Source organism: Marmota monax, unplaced genomic scaffold, assembly GCF_021218885.2.
Source record: "Marmota monax isolate L192 unplaced genomic scaffold, Marmota_monax_Labrador192_F-V1.1 WCK01_AAM20220418_F8-fsc00142, whole genome shotgun sequence".
NCBI lineage: Eukaryota > Metazoa > Chordata > Mammalia > Rodentia > Sciuridae > Marmota > Marmota monax.
The window spans coordinates 2,035,336-2,052,520 of record NW_026692025.1 but is presented as its reverse complement, the minus strand read 5'-3'; the positions used below and the strand labels follow the sequence as shown (position 1 = coordinate 2,052,520).

General features: G+C 52.5%; 1 protein-coding gene across 7 annotated transcripts in view; it reads left to right on the top strand.

The window, feature by feature from the left end:
• The window catches only part of Atp2b3 (ATPase plasma membrane Ca2+ transporting 3), a 68,674-nt gene that overhangs the window by 45,503 nt on the left and 5,986 nt on the right, over window positions 1-17,185 (top strand). For 2 of the 7 annotated variants that reach the window (XM_046453255.2, XM_046453248.2), the window contains 5 exons: window positions 32-245; window positions 540-751; window positions 2,114-2,221; window positions 4,484-4,666; window positions 9,352-9,438. In XM_046453255.2, coding sequence (XP_046309211.1) covers window positions 32-245; window positions 540-751; window positions 2,114-2,221; window positions 4,484-4,666; window positions 9,352-9,438 — 804 coding nt within the window. Of the gene's footprint in view, window positions 1-31; window positions 246-539; window positions 752-2,113; window positions 2,222-4,483; window positions 4,667-8,971; window positions 9,039-9,351; window positions 9,506-17,185 lie in introns of those variants that run through there. The other 5 variants (XM_046453260.2, XM_046453258.2, XM_046453257.2 and 2 more) reach the window with 3 other exon arrangements.

Genomic DNA, 17,185 nt, shown 5'->3' with positions numbered 1-17,185 from the left:
TTACAGAAGGGTGACCATCCCTTCTCCACAGGACTCTCCTCTCAAAGCTGTGCAGATGTTGTGGGTGAACTTGATCATGGACACGTTTGCTTCTCTGGCCCTGGCAACGGAGCCTCCCACAGAGTCACTGCTGCTGCGGAAGCCTTATGGTCGGGACAAGCCCCTCATCTCTCGCACCATGATGAAGAATATCCTAGGCCATGCGGTCTATCAGCTCACCATCATCTTCACCCTGCTCTTCGTTGGTAGGTTGGCCCCAGAGTGCACACATTGCAGCTGGTGTGTGCAAGGCATTCACTACACTGTGGCTTCCCCTCATGCTTGGGTGCTGTCTGGCACATGTCATCTGGATCCCCAGCCCAGCACAGGGTAGAACAGGCCTGCTCCACACCCTTGGCCCTCACCTCCCTGCCAGCCCTCATTGTAGGTCTCCCACTGGACATCCCCAGGGTTGAGGTGGTAAAGACCAGAGGTGACTGATGCAGGGAGCACCCACACACACAGCCACATCCTCAGCCCTGCCTCTCTCCTCCCTCCAGGGGAGCTCTTCTTTGACATCGACAGTGGGAGGAATGCACCTCTGCACTCCCCGCCCTCAGAGCACTACACCATTATCTTTAACACCTTCGTCATGATGCAGCTCTTCAATGAGATCAATGCCCGCAAGATCCACGGCGAAAGGAACGTCTTTGATGGCATCTTCAGCAACCCCATCTTCTGCACCATTGTCCTGGGTACCTTTGGAATTCAGGTAGAAGGGGCAGTTCCACATTTATTCTGTGCTGCTTTTGAGGGGTGGGGATAGAGGGCTTCAAGGCCCTAGGACTCCCCTGGTCCTGGCCTTCCTGCCTCCAGTCACAAAACCAGTCTGGACCATCATGGTTTTCCTCTTACCCATACCTTACTGTGCCAGAGAGGGGTTTAGTGGACCTGAATCAGAACTGACTTTTCTCACCTATGGCAGAAGTAGCCTTCCCTGACTCCCTTCCAGTCTACTATTCCTATTTCTGACATCTAATTCCTTGGTGTGAGGCTACTGGAACTCCAGAAGGTTCTTTTGGAGATGCCAGCTGTGCCCAAAGTTAATGTACTGAACTTTACCTGCCACTGTGCAATGGACAAGTTGGACATCTCAGGTCCCCAGCAGGGGCTGAATGTTCTAAAATACACTGTCTTCAAGGAAAACTTGAGCTACAGTAAGGCTCACAAATTGGAAGATGGTTGCCATCAAAAGATAATTATCTTTTTATTCATAATTATTCAGTGCTCACAGATCCCAAGCAGAAGGCATGCCACACTACAGAGGCCACACCACAGAGGCCACTCAGAAGTGTCAGTCAGAAGGCAGAGAGAGAGAGAGAGAGCCATGGACAAAGACCTTTATTGTGGCTTCTCCAAGACAGAATGGGCAAAACAAGATCCACAGGCTTAGGAGTGGCTGGTGTGAATCATTTTAGCCCACTCTGGGGCATGGGGGCTGTCTGGGTTGTCAGACACTGCCCTGGGAGGGAGTTCAGGAATGGGCTCTGGATTGGTTGGTTTGTACTTCTTGAAGAGCTTGCCCCTGGGAATAGGAGCTCTCTGAGGTGGAGAGGGAGAGGGAGAGAGGAAGCCAAATCAAAGTAACCTTCATGTTATGGGTTACCCAGCCCAAGGGCATCTGGCATGTGCATGTGGACTAGGTATTAAAGCATCAGTTCGTGAAAGCTGGAAATGCGGTCGGCACAGCTGAGCCTCATCCAGAAGCTGGAGTCAGTGGGTACATAGCCCCCAGAGAGGATGTGGGGGTGGTATGTAAAGCTACATGCTGGCCCATCATGTAAACCTTGGCCCTGTAGTCAACCAGTCTGTGAATTCACCTTCACACATTTGTTGAGGCAAAAAGGTAGGGAAAGAGCCCCAGCAAAGGAAAGTAAGGCCCTCTCCCAGGGTGCAGCTGGTCTGCCTGCAGGAGTCAACAGTCCTCTGACTCTGACCAGGATGGCCTGGCTCTCAAGAAAGGCCATCCTGGTAGGCAAGACAGGTCAAGGGCTGGGGTAGATGAAGGGCAGCTGGGATATGTACCAGTGGTCCACTGCTGTTGGACCCACCCTTTCCCATCCCCCTTCTGCAGATTGTCATCGTCCAGTTTGGCGGGAAGCCCTTCAGCTGCTCCCCTCTGTCTACAGAGCAGTGGCTCTGGTGCCTGTTTGTTGGTGTTGGGGAGCTGGTCTGGGGACAGGTGAGTGTCTTCCTAGTCAGCTTTCTCACTCTTCCATTTGGCTCTGCTGATGGCACCAGTGATGCCAGCAGTCCAGGCTGGCCTAGGGTCCCACTGACCCAACTACCTGCTCCAGAGCCTCAGAGCTTGTGCCTGGGAAAGTACTTGCATGACATGTTCATGTGGGGAGCTCAGCACAGTAGGCTCAGGCCTGTGACATACCATGACTAAGAGGCAAGGCCTCAAGTGATGGCATCAGCAGCAAAGGATCATGGCTGGGATGTCCCAGGGCCCAGGAAACAACCCATTGTTCCACTTTCTGTGATAGTAACCAAAAATTGCCCCTTAAGCCTGGGTGGCTTGGGAGCTGGGGCATAGCTTGGTGGTAGAGTGCTTTCCCAGCATGCATAAAGCACCGGGTTCCATCCCCAGAAAACACACACACACACACACACACACACACACAATTAACTGGGTGGCTTGGAAAATGCCACATATTTGAAATTAAACAATACCCTAATAAATAATCTGCAGGGCAAAGAGAAGTTCTTGAGAAAACTTAGGAAGCATTTTGATCTGGGGGAAAATGTGAGAACCACACAGTGATTAGATCAGGAAGCCTCAGCCTGGGTGGCAAGAGTGAGCTCCTCCTGCCATGGATGCACAAGAGATCTCAAAAAGCATTTCTCTGGAGTTCCGGAACACTGGCACAGGAAGCTGAGTGCAGGATCCACCTCTCTCTGTGTCTTAGTCAGCTCAGGCCGCCATAACAGAATATCAAACAGACAGCTTAAATTACAGATGTTTATCTTCTCATAGCTCTGGGGGATGAAAGTCCAAGATCAAGGTTCCAGCCAATTTCTTTTCCTAGCTTGTGGCCAGCTGCTTTCTCACTGCATGCTCACAGGGCCAAGAGAAAAAGCTAGAGCTCTTTGGTATCATTTAATTTAATCTCCTTCCTCCAAGTATCATGTACTTGCGGAGGGGGGGCGGCGGCTAGGGATTCAACATATGAAGTTGGGGGACACAGTTTAGTCCATAGTACTCTGGATTTTGTTTCTTGATCCATTGGCATCACCCCAAGCCAGCCAGAGGGGCTCCTGCAGTTGCTGCAGAGGCCAGACTCTGTTGGTACCTGGCATTAGTCCTCAGGGATGGCCTGCCCAATTCCTCCATCTTGTTTTTGGAATTCTCTTTCCATCTGCCACTGCACCTCTCTTCCCAGTCACACCTGGGCTTGGTCATCCTATGGAGTCCCTTGGCTTCCTACAGCCTGGATTCCATAGAGCCTAGATTCCACAGAGCCAGGACAGTGCCAGCACCTTCTTGATCTTTGAGCTCCCAGTTCCTGACACAGTGTCTGCTCTAGGCCTTTCCTAGGATAGGTGGCACCAGCCTGAAGCTTTGTCCCATAAGGCTATGTACCACTCTTTTTGTTCTTAACTGTTTTCAATGACCCCCCCCAAAAAAAAAAACATGTTAAAACCAATGGAAAGGATGAAAAGATCATCAAGTCTCCTCTCAGCCATGTTTAACAAAGTTCAGACACACAAGACGAACAGAGTAATCCACCGTTCTCTGCCCAGACAGGGAAACAAAGCCAAGCCTTCCCTTCAGCCCTCCCTGGCTCTTCCTCCTCTTGCCCTTGCCAGTTGTCACCTCTCCCTCCCTGGATGGACCCTGATCTTGGCCCTTTTGTAGACTGAGCTTCCTCAGGAGATGCTGTCTCCAGGAGAGCCCAGATGTGAGCTTCCACGTGTCACTCCTTGGAAGTAGTATAATCAGCCACCATGAGGGACAGCATGTGTGGGGTATTGTCAGCTAGGAAGCTCAGCTCTGGTATCCAGGGTTTTTCTTTGGGGTCTATCACATGGGCCTCACTCTCCAGCCCCTCTGTGGCTCAAGGTCCCCACTGTAAATTAAAACGTTTGCATAGACTAGTGGGAAGCCAAGGCCTCCATGTGCCACACTTCTTTCAGGCAGGATGCTCCAGGCTTCGAGATCCCTCCCAGGACCCATCTTTACTCACAGCAGTCTGCAGATAGGCTTCTCTGACTACTCCTGGCCCTTTGGCGGGGACTCGATGGAGGAGTTGTCTGCCTGCAGGGAGGGGCAGTTTAGGAAACAAGGGTCTGCAGGCCCGGGGGGGGGGGTGGCCTGAGACACCAGACCTCAGCCTATGTTGGTGGGAGGTGGAGCCTCTGGTCTCTTGCTGACTCCAGCAGAACCTGCTCTCATGGCCACCTCTGCTTGCTGTCTGTCCCTCGACTGTGGCCTCCACAGGTCATCGCCACCATCCCCACCAGCCAGCTCAAGTGCCTGAAGGAAGCTGGACATGGGCCTGGGAAAGATGAGATGACCGATGAGGAGCTGGCCGAGGGGGAAGAGGAGATAGACCATGCTGAGCGGGAACTGCGCAGGGGCCAGATCCTCTGGTTCCGGGGCCTCAACCGGATCCAGACGCAGGTAAGCCGCCGTTTCTCTTGGCTCCTGTGGCTCTTCTCCCTTGAGAGGTTAGAAAGCAAGCAAGAAGTAGAGTGAGCAAGTGGCCTGAGACCAATGGGGAAGCCACTAGGTCTTGCCCCCAAGCACACAGAGGCAGTTGCTAGGCTCCCCTTTACCATCCTAGGTGTGCTCATCACTGGCTGGGGCACTGAGATTGCCTCTCCCTGACACCTCCCTCAATGCCCAGGTGACCCCCCATAGTGGTGCAGGTGCCAGCTAAAAGTGTGTGCTGGTGATCAGTGGCTGTGTCTCAGAGGCACCATCTGCTTTACTTGGCGGTGGCTGTCCCAGGTTGTGGACAAGTTGCTACTGTGCAAATGCTCCTAGGTCAGGGCTGGTCAAGGCCAACACCATCAACTATAGCCCCTCTGAAGTCAGATGGGCACAACTGCAGTAGCCACTTAGGAAGGCTTCACAAGAGCCTGAGGGCTGAAACTACCCTGCTCTCTGTCTCTGTCTCTTCTTGGCCAGCCTTCCTGCCAGAATATTCCCTACTCACGCACGGCCTCTCCACACAGTTCCCTTGCACACTCATGATCATACTGCATGCCACTCCCCAGAAACAGTTCTCCCCATGCTCTGCAAGGTCTCCTTCTGGATGCATTGTTACTGTTTCTCTGTCACCCTCTGGGATGCTGTTTGCCCTGCTGGCCCTGACACAGCTTGCTGTCCTATCTGTTCCTTGTTCTCTGTCAGCAATACACCTCCGGCTCAGCCTTGTACTGCCCCAGCCTTTCCATCCCACCAGGTCAGCCAGCCCGTCACACTGCAGCCTACTGGTCCAGCCTGACCCCTGTAAATTCTCCATGGCCCACCCCTCCCCTGCAAGCCTCCAAATAGCTCACCATCTCTTCCTCATGCAAGGCCCTGTCCACCTTGTCTCAGGTGAGAGTCCTACTGCCTCTAACATAGGCCCAGTTGCTTCTTCTCCTTGGAGTCCTACCCAGGACCACCCAGCTAATTCCCTCTTGGGGGTCTATTTGGGCAACTTCTTGGGGAACGAACTGAAGCCAAACCCCTCCTCGACAGTGTCTGCCTTCAACTTGTCTGTCAAACATGGTCAAGGGCTCATCCCCCATCTGTCTTTGGTGCCCTAGGTCTGGTATTCCCTCCCAGCACACATGGCTGCTCTCGTGCAACCCTCAGTGGTCTGATGATGGGGCCCAGCCTGGCCACACACTTCCGGTCTCCCACCTGCTCCATTGGCTTTGCTCAGCTCAGCCCCTCTGGCATTACTCTCTGCACTGCAGCCTGCAGAACCTCTCTCTGTTGTCCTGAGTATAAAGTCCAGAAGGCCCCTGAGCATGGCCTTCAAGCCCCTGCCTTTTGGCATTTCCCTCCTCCTCTCCATGCCCCATGAGTCTGTTTGTCTTGCCAACATACATCCTCTCCTTCTCCATGCCGCTGTGCATCCCTGCTTGCTGCTGCACCCCACCCCGCATTCTTCCATCTTCATGCTGCAAAAGCCAGCTCAGAGGCCACCCAAGCCTTGCGAAGCTTCCTCACATTCTATCTCCCACCACTTCAGACCATCCATGCAACCAACCCAGAGCACTAGTCTAGGTACATCCAAATGCCCTAGAGAACTTTCCAGAGCTAGATTCCCCAAACCCACCCCTATGTAATAGGATTCTGCAGGGCTCAGTGAGGTGGCACCAAAGAAGTCCATGTTGAAGGAGTTCCCCAAGGGCCTGAGAGGCTTCTCCAGCTGGAACCTGCCCCAGCTTGGCCAGGAAAGGACTTCTAGGTCTGCATCTGGTAGTGTCACCTCAGCCCAGAAGAAGGGGAGCAGCCATTGGAGCCATGGCCTGAGTCTCCTCTCCCAAATGGGAATGCTAATGCCTCAAGCACAGTGCCTGAGACAGGCCAGGAATGCAGCACAGATAGTTTTTTCTTATTCCTTGCAATGTAGATTTATGTGCTAAATTTAAAACATACCAAATGTTAGAAAACAGTCCTCACATCCTCTCCAGTGCCCGTGTGGCCACTCAACTGTGCCATCTAGGAGACTGTGGTTATGAGTTCTCAGAATACCCTGCCCTGTTCTGGCCCAGGCAGGCTCTTGTCTGTCATACTTAAGTTCCAATGCAGATTGCAGAGCTGGCCTGAGCTAGGGAGGGGTACAGCAGGACCTGGCTCCTCATTGGCTCATTTCCCTGTTGTTAGCTTTTCTACCAGCTGAGACAGCAGCCCTGCCCCCATATGAGGTGTCAGTGGTAGCCTGGCCACCTCTGTGTGTGTGTTGTATCTTTGTGTGCTTGTGGGTTCCTGGACCTGCCACTGCCACCTGGTTACCAGCAGTGGGTCCCATCACTTGGAGTCTTGGCAGTCCATGCCATTCTGACTAAATGGTTGTCTGTGCCCATATAGATGCTTTACAAGTGAGGAAATGGGGCCCCAAGGGAAGAACCTGGCCCAAGGTCACTGATTGAGAGCCAGGTCTGACCAGGGCCCAGGCCTCTTGTGCCTTCCCCCCCCAACACACTTTATTCCGTTTAATAAAGTCACTCTCATTCCTCCATGAGCTCTTGACACCTGTGGCTTTTCGGTTTGGCTTTGTCATGTCAAATTCACCATGCCTCTAAAGAATGCTTATTTCAGCTCAGTTGTTTAAGAACATCTCTTAAATACGTGCTTGAAAAACAGAAATAAAGCCTGGGAGAGGCCCCACAGATTATGTGTAAACCCCAAACCAAGAAAAAGAGTTTCTAGGCAGCCAACCCCAGATTTCTGGATTTTGTGAACCACAGAATTGTTCCCCAGGTTTCAGAGGCCTGCACAACTTTTTCTGTTGCTAAGTAACCTGCTACCTGCTCTCACACCTGTTTCATACTAACATATCAATATACCAGATGGTAGAGTGTCATTGCAGAATAAAAGGAAGTCCTTCAAATCCAGAGCATGGAGCTTTTTGAATGTTCATGATATGATCTGGGTTTTTTTTGCATTCCATTATAAAACAATGAGAAGCAGTAGCAACAACTAAGCCTTGTTCCTGGCCTGGTGCTTGGGCTTCCCGTGGTAGTGGTGGGGTGATGATGGCAGTATCTTCAATGATGCGGTTATCCTTTGAGGACACCGTATGGAGCCAGGAAAGGCCAATGTGAATTTGAGAAAGAAGGGCATGTTTCCTGTCCCTCTTCACTTTTGCTTCAGAAACAGTCCTCTCTTGGGAGAGACCTGTCTCTATAGCCTAGAAACATTTAAATCTGAGAGGAGACCCCCACAAGAGATCCTGACGCCATCGCATTGATCATCTGCCTTCCATGTGCTGATTCACTGCGCGGTGCCACACACCATGCGCGTAGTACACGTTCCTCACAGCTGCAGTCACAGTTCTGAGTTTCCCTTTCTCCCGAGGGAGCCAGCAGGTTGTGCTGTGTGAAAGGGGCTCTGGGTAGGTGGAGTCGAGGGGTGATGAGTCTTTTCCGCAGTGCGTCCAAGGTTGAAATGGCATCCATCTGCATTTTGGTTGGGGAATTCTGAACACTCAAGCTGCCTTCTTCTGAGAAGCCCTGGCCCGAGTCAGATGCTCAGTGAAATCTGGTGGCCACTAATGGCCACTGCATAGCCTCTGCAGGGATTGAGGGTGGGCAGCTCCCTTTCATTGGCCTAGAGCAGGTAGCAAGGGTGCTTTGGGCTCCAGAAATGCATGCTGGCTTTGCTGCTCATGTCATCCGGTAAACTACATGGTACTTTCCAGAAATCAGATCCACCCTCCAAGGCCAAAGATTCTCCCCAGTGAGGTCATTCCCAAACAGGTGGCCATGACTGTGCTAGGCTTCTGGTCTCCCAGAGTCTGGGCATGTGGTCTTCCAGTGGGGGGACACTTGATGTGGCCAATCAGCTGAAGTCCCTTGCACTGCTTATGTCTGATCCACCCCAAGCCCCAACTCAATAAATAAAAGTCCCAGGCAAAGACAGGGTTGGAGGTCATCCTGTGGGGTTTTTCCACATTGCTCTCCTATAGGTCTCACTTTCCACAGACCCACTTCCCTTTCAACTTCTAGGAAGCTTCAGGGTGGAGACAAAGTAGAAGCCATGCCATCTTTGCTTCCCAATCCTCCTATCCTAGGAGGCTGTGGGTCTGTGGGAATTGAGTCATGACAAGACCAAGTGTGTGCTTTGGGAAATGCCTTCCTCCTCCGTCTAAATCCATTCTTCTGCTTGAGGGTGCCAGTTACCTGGTTGAGCTGCAGAAGCTAGGGTGATGCCCCCACCCAGTGGAGAGGCCTCTTCCTAATGGGAGCATGTCATGTCCCTCAGGTATGTTGGGGCGGAAAGAAAGGTTGAGAACTGCCGAAGTAGGATAACAAAGTATTGGCAGACACAGGTACTGACTGATGAGTGGCTTGCAATGAGCATATCGTGATCGCAAATGACTACTTCCAAAATGTTTGCAGTGTGCCCTATCTGTAACCCGTCCCTCCTAATCTGATGACCACTAATCATTTGCCCAGCAAACCCTCTCTTTGTCATGGCCTGGTCAAAAGCATCAGCAGCTCCCAGTGAGTGGGGCTGACCTAGCTGAGGCTTTGCTGTCACGATATGTCCCCAGTGTGGCCCCTGTCCTCGCCCAGCCCCACCCCCTGCGGTAGCCTGGACCGCAGTACAAGCCAACCTTTATTTCGTTTTCTCTCCCACAGATGGAGGTAGTGAGTACCTTCAAGAGAAGCGGGTCATTTCAGGGTGCTGTGCGCCGGCGGTCTTCGGTCCTCAGCCAGCTCCATGACGTAACCAATCTTTCTACCCCTACTCACGTAACTCTCTCTGCCGCCAAGCCCACCAGCGCTGCTGGCAGTGAGTCTTGACTTCCCTTTTCTCTCATAAATGGCATCTCGGGGGAAGACAAAGCCTCCCCAACTCTGCCTTCTCTTTTTTCCAGTCTTGCACTTCTGCTCACCGTGGCTTTTCCGTTCCTTCTTTACTGCCCTGTCCAGTCCTTCCCGCCAGGCGGTGTGTCTCTCCAAAGCCATATTCTCTTATGAAATGTGCCGAAGCCATGGCACTGCCGGGCCTTCCGTCCTTTGCTTTGTTTGATTTTTTGGTTTGTGTTTAGTGCTCCTTCTGCCTGTTGGTTTTCTTTTCTTGACCTTATCTGTATGTGCCGATGGTTCTTCAAGAACTTGGGCCTCTTCCAGTAGTGTCTGACACCAGGCTGGGGCCTGGCTCCATGTTCTGTGGGGAGTTTCAGGGAAGTATGTGTCTCAGGGCCAACCTCCTGGGGCTGGTGTAGGAGGTAAGTGCCGCCATGTGGCACCATTTGCAGCAGAAGAACCCAGCCCACCTCCTGGTGGACGAAAGCAGTCATGCCCAGCATTCTCCTGGAGGTGGCTTCCAAAGGATGCCACCATCGCCTGTCCCCAGGCAGGCTTAATGGTGGTGATGTGCTCCTTTGTAGGTGGCACCTGCCCTGTGTGGCCAGACCCAAGCCAACAGACATTAGAGGTGTTTGGAGAACTGGAGCTCAGAGGCCAGGAAGACACGGAGGGAACCACATTTCCATTGTTCCCAAAGCACCTTTGCTCTCTCCAAACAGGCCCCAGGAGTGGAAGGTCTTAACCCACTGGTCCATGCTTACTCCTCCTTCCTCCAAGAAGCCAGGAGAAATCAATTCCCTTCGGTACATTTCAGTGAATAGGTCCATTGTGTTGCTCACATTTTAGAGAACCCAGGGGCCATCCTAAGTAGGTAGAAACTTCCATAATCACTCACATTTTTTACAAAGACAAAGGAAAGGCCACTAGACTGCTGAACCTGCCACCCTGGTTCACCCAACAGGAGAGACCACGGGAACCACGTGAGGTCCCCCATTCCCACCCAGGCAGCCTGCTATTTGTAACAAACTCAGGAGATTTCAAAACCAAACAGTAAGCCTTCAAACTATGATCCCACAGCCCCTGACGGGATGGTTGAATGCTACCTCTTCCTTGCCTTCCAGGGAAGCCCCGCAGCTCCCATGCAGACGCGAGTCCTTAACTATGCCTTTTTCTCATCACAGACTCTTCGAGTTTCTTTTTGCTTGATTTCTTTCTTTTCTTTTTTTTAGGAACCCGTGAGAGGTCCCCGGTGGGGGGCACCCTCCTCTTGCTTAAGCTGTCCTTTAGGGCCACCCTGGGGAACAGTACAGGCGTGCGTGTACACACACCCCTTCTCCAAACCACAGGCCACATACCCCTCCAGCTTGTTGATACACCCACTGGACCACCCACCTGGGTCAAAGATATTGGCTGAAGCCCATCACCCTTGAGTTGGAAAGCAGCCAGTGCTCCTGGCACACACAGACAGGGGCCCCAAAGGGCCTCACCTCCACCCCACCCAGAGAGGCCATCAGCAGTCTCTGCCAAGTCAGTTAAGGACAGAAATGATGTGTGGTCTCCCAAGCACACTTTGACCAGGGCCCAGGTGGGCAACTGCACCTTCCTTCCTGGGATGTGAGGGGCAAAGGTGGGTGCAAGTGTCCCCAAAGGACACATGTAGATCTGCCCTGTCCTTTCCTTCCCATTGACTTCCTACATATTTTCCTTTGCCTTCTCTGCATTTCCTGTCTCTCTGTCCATCTGCCCACATGTCGACTTGGGGGGGAAGGCAGCTGGCAGAGCCCTACTCCACACGGCCCTCACACATTCTCCACAGCTCTGGCCTTGTCCCAACCCAGGGTCAGCCCAGTCTCTGTGGACCCCCTCACCCACCTCCAGTCTCTGGAGTGAGGCATGCTGTCTCTTCCCTTCCTCTGAATTCCTCCCACTTCCTCCCTGGGGGCAGCCTCTCTCTCTCTTCTTCCTTGGCTCCCAGCACCTTGCTTCTTTCCTTTCTTCCATGAACATCTGTCCCCCTCCTTCCCATCTCTGGAGCCCAGAAGTGCCCGGTAAGTACAGTGGGAGAGATGCCACCCTCCCGCTGTTCACAAGCTATTCCGGGGGGGACCCAAGCAGTGGCAGCAAGGGTTGGGTGGCAGGGCCTTCCAAGGAGGGTATTGGTATGAAGAAACAGGGGTCCCAAAGTCCCAACTGACAAAGGCTGGCCTAGAAATCTCAGCCCCATTGAGCAGCAGCACCTCAAAAAGGACTGTGAAGGAAGATGCTGGCTCAGACACCTGGTAACTCCAAGGGGGAAGCTTTTGGAAGCTACTGACTAAAACCACTTCCTGCCATCATCACCTGTGGCAGACTGGTTTAGAACTCAGAACCTAACCCCCACCCTGACTTACAAGGACCCCAGGAAATCACTGAGCCCAGCACCTTCGTCTTACAAATCAGGAGAAGGCAGGTGCCCGCAAGGGCCAGGACCTACTCAGGGTCCCTTAGGCTGCCAGGCCTGGTAGAGAGGGGACTAGCCCCAGCCCCCCTTCTGTCCTTAGAACTTTCCAGAGGACCAGAGCTGCTCAGAAGGAAAGCAGGGTGAAGGCCATGACAGAGCTCCCCTAGACAAGAGGCAGCATTGTACAAGGTGTTATGGTCACAGGCTCAAAGTTTCCATAAGTCACACAGTTTCCTAAGGAAAACCATGGCTGCATACATGAGGAATTCCTACCCGCTTCACATGCTCCAGGCAGGTCTTCCTTTTAGCCCCGCAAGGAGTCAGGACTGTGCCTGCAGCTCTCAGAGCACTGGAGGGGCCTGAAGTTCAAAGTCCTTCCCACTAAGGACCCTCAGGCTCTCCTAGGAGAGGGGACACACCCTGTGCCCTCAGGGCCAATGAAAGAAGTGGCCAGAGGATGTCCTCCAAACCAGAGGGTAACCGGGATCTGGGGGCTTAGTGCACCTCCCCACCCTTTCTAGCCTCCCACACCACATGAATGCACACGCCTCTGCTGCTTCTGCAGGCAGCAGTCCCCACTCAAAGGATTGTCCAAACACACCACTGTCACATCATATTACAAATGATGTGATCTGCTGACTCCTAGCTATGACCTGTGACTCCTAGCTCCAGCATAGCTTCTGTAGCTTCCTCCCAGCTGACAGCCACTCCTCCTCCCAGCCCAAGGTGGAGTGTGGAGTGTCTTTCCCTCCACTGCTGCCACCTCATTTCACATTACCTGGGCCATGACCCTGAGACCAGCTCATTGGGGTGGCTTAGGAATTTAGGGGGCTGTGAAATCCTATTCCCAGTTGGGGTATCAGTCCCACCTCCAACTGTGCACTCACAAGCTAATGCAGTGGGAAGCCCAGCATCTCTTTCCCAATTGGTGTCAATATCCCCAAAGTGTGGCTGGAGATGGTATATTGAAGTAAGCCCAGGGCACTGTAATCTGCCTTCTGGTACGAACAGGTGGCTGTGGGATCTTTGGGACAGCAAAGCCAGGTCCTGGTACCAACAAAGCCTCTCTGTGGGCTCTGTAGCCAAGCATCCTTTTGTCTTTGTTTTCCCTGGCAACAAGCAGACACATCTCGGCCTCCCTGCAGCCACATCCAAAGTCTGTTCTGTAGCACCTCACGCTGATGGTCCTCCCATTCCTACTGATAGCCAAGCCCATCCCATCCTTCCTGCAGCAATGCTGGGCCTCTATACTCGAACTTTCACTATTGTAGTAGTTCAGGAGTTGGCTCCTGACTTGGTCCAGCAAAGGGACAGGGCTGGTCAGTGGGTTTGGTCCCATGTAGACAGAGAAGCTTACTCTGGGCATTTAGTTCTGATTTGCCAAGTGGAAACAGATCACATCAATTGCTTTATTTTTCTTTTGCAACATGAAAACCCTTTTTTCCCTTTGGGTCAAACTGGGCTAGATAAGCTGCCACTGCTTCACTTGGACATACTTCTCCAGAACCCATGGAAGCATGTTCATCTCACACTCATAGTCCCATGGTGGAAGGAACTGGCAAAGAAAAAATAGTCTTGCTTTCTGGAATTTATTGTCAGGAAGTTAACTGATGTTAAGCCAAATCTCCCCACTTGGGTTTCTGTGAATAGTATATTGAAATTTTTTCTTAGCTATCTGACATTGTGCATACTGCCTCCACAGTGGGAAATAATCAGGCCCCCAATGGGATCCTTTCCCTGCCCCACGTCTCTCTGGAACCCTAGGCCCTACCACAGTGGAACAACCCTGCAGGCAATTCCTAAAGCACACACCAGAACCAACCTAGGAAAAACCCTGGAAGCCCTCATGAGCTCATGAGATGTTTTTTTGAGGCCTTGCAGCTGGATGCAGCTGGTAATAGAGGCAAGGGCTTCCTTCCAGTTCCTCATAGTCTGACTACCTGAAAAGCCTGGGCTCAACTGTTGATTTCAGGAGCACAAGCCTGGGATTTCATGGTCCTGGTCCTATGTGTGCATAGGAAGGGAGGCAGTTTTCACAAAACTCACCAGCAACATACAGAAAGCCATATCTTTAGTTTCTGGTGTGATCCCTTGGTGAAATGGCCAACTTTGGAGTTTGCATTTTCGTTTTCCTGATTCAAGCACACAACCCCTCCACAGGGAAGAAAGGGACCTTCCCCTTGCTGTTGCTGTTCCCCCAACACAGAGAAGTGAGGCCAAAGCTCACCTTTTCTAAATTTCCAGGCTTTCTGAGTTTGGCTTCTCATTTCCCAGATGGCAAGGCAGCTGACAAGTCCTTGCTTTCCAACGAGGTTCTGGACTAATGGTTGGTACAGCAGTAGAAAGGCAGGGGAGGAGTTCAGACAGAAAAATCTGAGCTCCATGAGCCTTAGAGGCTGACACTAAGCAGCACCCCAGCAGCTCAAGGAATTAGAAGAGGCGAGAAGGCATCAGGCAGTTTCTGTTGTTACTGTTGTCACTGTGGTTCGGAGGCCTTTGCTTTTATTTCTCTTCTTTTCTTTTCTTTTCCTTCTTTTCAATGGGGTGGGCATTCCCTCAGTCCCTTGCCTGTCTAGTCCCTCGCTTTCTCTGCTTCTGCATCCCTGCTCCACCCCACCCACCCCCAAGTCACAAACCCCTGCTCTTGAAGGCCTAAGCAAGTTGTGCCCTAAGTGGGGTGCCTCCACACTGATCATCCACCAATGGGATTGCATGCTTCCCTTCTGCTGCAGCTGGGGGGGGGCTGTGGGGGGCTTGGTCTGCAGCATCACAGCCTGGGTAAGGCTCACCTCATTCATCCAGGTCAGCTGCCCACCAAGCTCCACAAGCCCTGTTGTCTAAGGCACACAGAGGCACTGGAGTCTCCTCTGGGCAGCAAATAACAAACAGCTGAGTGCAGATGATCCCAAGCCTCAGAAGGAAAGAGCAGAGAGGAGAGGCATGAGAAGTCCTCTTCTGGGTCCCAGGTCATCTGGGACAGCCTCTGCGAGAACAGTTATTTCAGCTGGGTTCTGTCTGGAGGAAGAACAGTCTAGGGCAGGAGTCACAAATCAGCAGGGGTAGGGGCTTCTGCTGGGGTGCTCTGGAGCAGCTCCAACTAGCTAGTTATGGCAAAGTGTGGGAACAGCCTCAGGTAGGGGGAGCCAGGGGCCAGTGGGGTGAGTCCCAGACATTGTGCACCTGCTCACTGAGCCCCTGCTGGGTGCAGGCACTTTGCTGGGTGCTGGGGCCATCACAGAAGGCCACAGATCCCTGCTCCCAGGGGACTTATGCTCCAGTGGAAAGACACAGGAGAGACAATGTGGGGGGGGGACATGTTTGAAGGGGGAATGGGCAAGGGAGCAAGGGAAGCCAAAGTGGGTGCAGGGGTGCTGAGGAGGCAGGAGGGGCGTCCTGAGTCTTACTGAGGAAGAGCCTTCCTGGCAGAAGGAAGAGTCAGTGCAAAGACCCTAAGGAAGGAATGTGCTGGAAGCTGAAGGGCATGAAGGGTAACAGAAAAAGCGAGTCTGAGGCAGGGCTGGGGCAGGACTTCTCCCCTTCCTCTGCAGGAGACACAGCTTTGGGAGGCTTTGCATTGATGGAAGCTTCCATTGGAAAGGATTTCTCAGACTGCTATGCTGATGATAGACTGTGGGGGTCAAGGGTGGCAGCAGGGAGATGAGGGAGGGGATCCCACAACAGCCAGTGTGAACCTGGTGTGGTGGTGGCTGCAGCAGTAGTGGAGGGGTGTGAAGTTGCATTCTGGATGTCATTTGGAGGGAGCAGTAGAATTGATGAGGGCTGGGCCTGGAGCTTTGGGGTCAATTAAGTTTGAGACTTGGCTTAAATATCTATGTCTGAAGCTGCGGAGAAAACAGTGATTGGCAGACAGATGGATGGGAGGCCACAAGGGGATGACAGGGAATGGTCAGGGGAAGGGGGCTGGCAAACAGGCTGGAAAGGAGCTGGGGGGAGGAGCATCATTGAGTACCTGCTGTGTGGGGGACTGCTGGGCCATGGGAGGAAATAAAGTATCAAGAGTGACAGCCCACCTTACCCCTCTCTGCATTCCCAGAAGCCTCAGCCCTGACCCTAGGACTCATCTTTCCTGGAGTCTGTTTTATTTCTTTTCTTTAAAGGTTATCCTGTAGAAAAATGGACTTTGGGGAGTAGATGACTGTGGGATGAATTCTCCACTCAAAGTGAAGACCCAGGCCTGACCTATCACCTTCTAGAATGTTTGGAGTCAAGTGGGGAGTGACAGGATTTGACTCACTAGCCAGAGAGCGCCTGAAAATGCCATCTGCAAAAGAGATAGTGCAGGTGACCATAGGGTCATCACACCTTAGTTGGAGCCATGAGACAGGCGCTGAGGAAAGATCAATCCCCAGGCAGACAAGGTCTCTGACCACGGGGCTTGTGAGTCCCCAGGGGCCTTGGAACCCCAGGGGGGACATGGAGGCAGCAGTGGAGGTGGAGAGGGGCTTGATGTAGAAGACATTTCATGTAAGTAGGGCCCACGAGGCTGCTGAGACGGTGGGGTGGGGATCAAGGTGCCTCCAAGCTTTGGCAGGAAGAGGGCAAGGAGCAATGGGGTAGAGATGAGACAGGAGACATCCAAGGGGAGGCACCAAGGAGCCTGTCAGGGTGTCAAAGTCTGGCAATCTGGATGAATGTCCCTGCTGCAGGTATACAAGTGGACATGGTACAGATGGCATTGATGGTGTCCAGATGCTCTGACAGGCTGTAGACAGCACTACCAGCCTTGAAGATGGCAAGGTTCCTTTGGGAGGAATAGAGATAAGCTAGGGAAAATGCAGGAAGCCATGGGGCTGTGGGCTGTCCATGAGCACCTGAGTGCAAGCCCAGTCTCCAAGAGGGGCCTGTCTTAGAAACATTCATTAGTTTTCACTAAAACAATTTCCCAGGAATTGCTTGCACCCTCCAGCTTAGGGTTACCTAAGAACACCAGCATAAAACCAATAAAAAGCCATTTTTAGTAGCCCCAGATTTGAGTGCAGGGAAAAGAGGACCTGGACAAAAAGTGACTCACCATCAGCTGTAAGACTCATGATGACTTGAGCCTGCTTCGAACACAACAGCAGAATGTTAGAGCACGGTGGCCCTCTCATTCTGGGATAGATCTCTCGTTCACACCTGTGCTCCCCAAGTGTTGGCTGAGAAAGTACTCCACTGGGCTGTGGTAGTAGGAAGCAAACATGGCAGATTACTCCCAAGAGG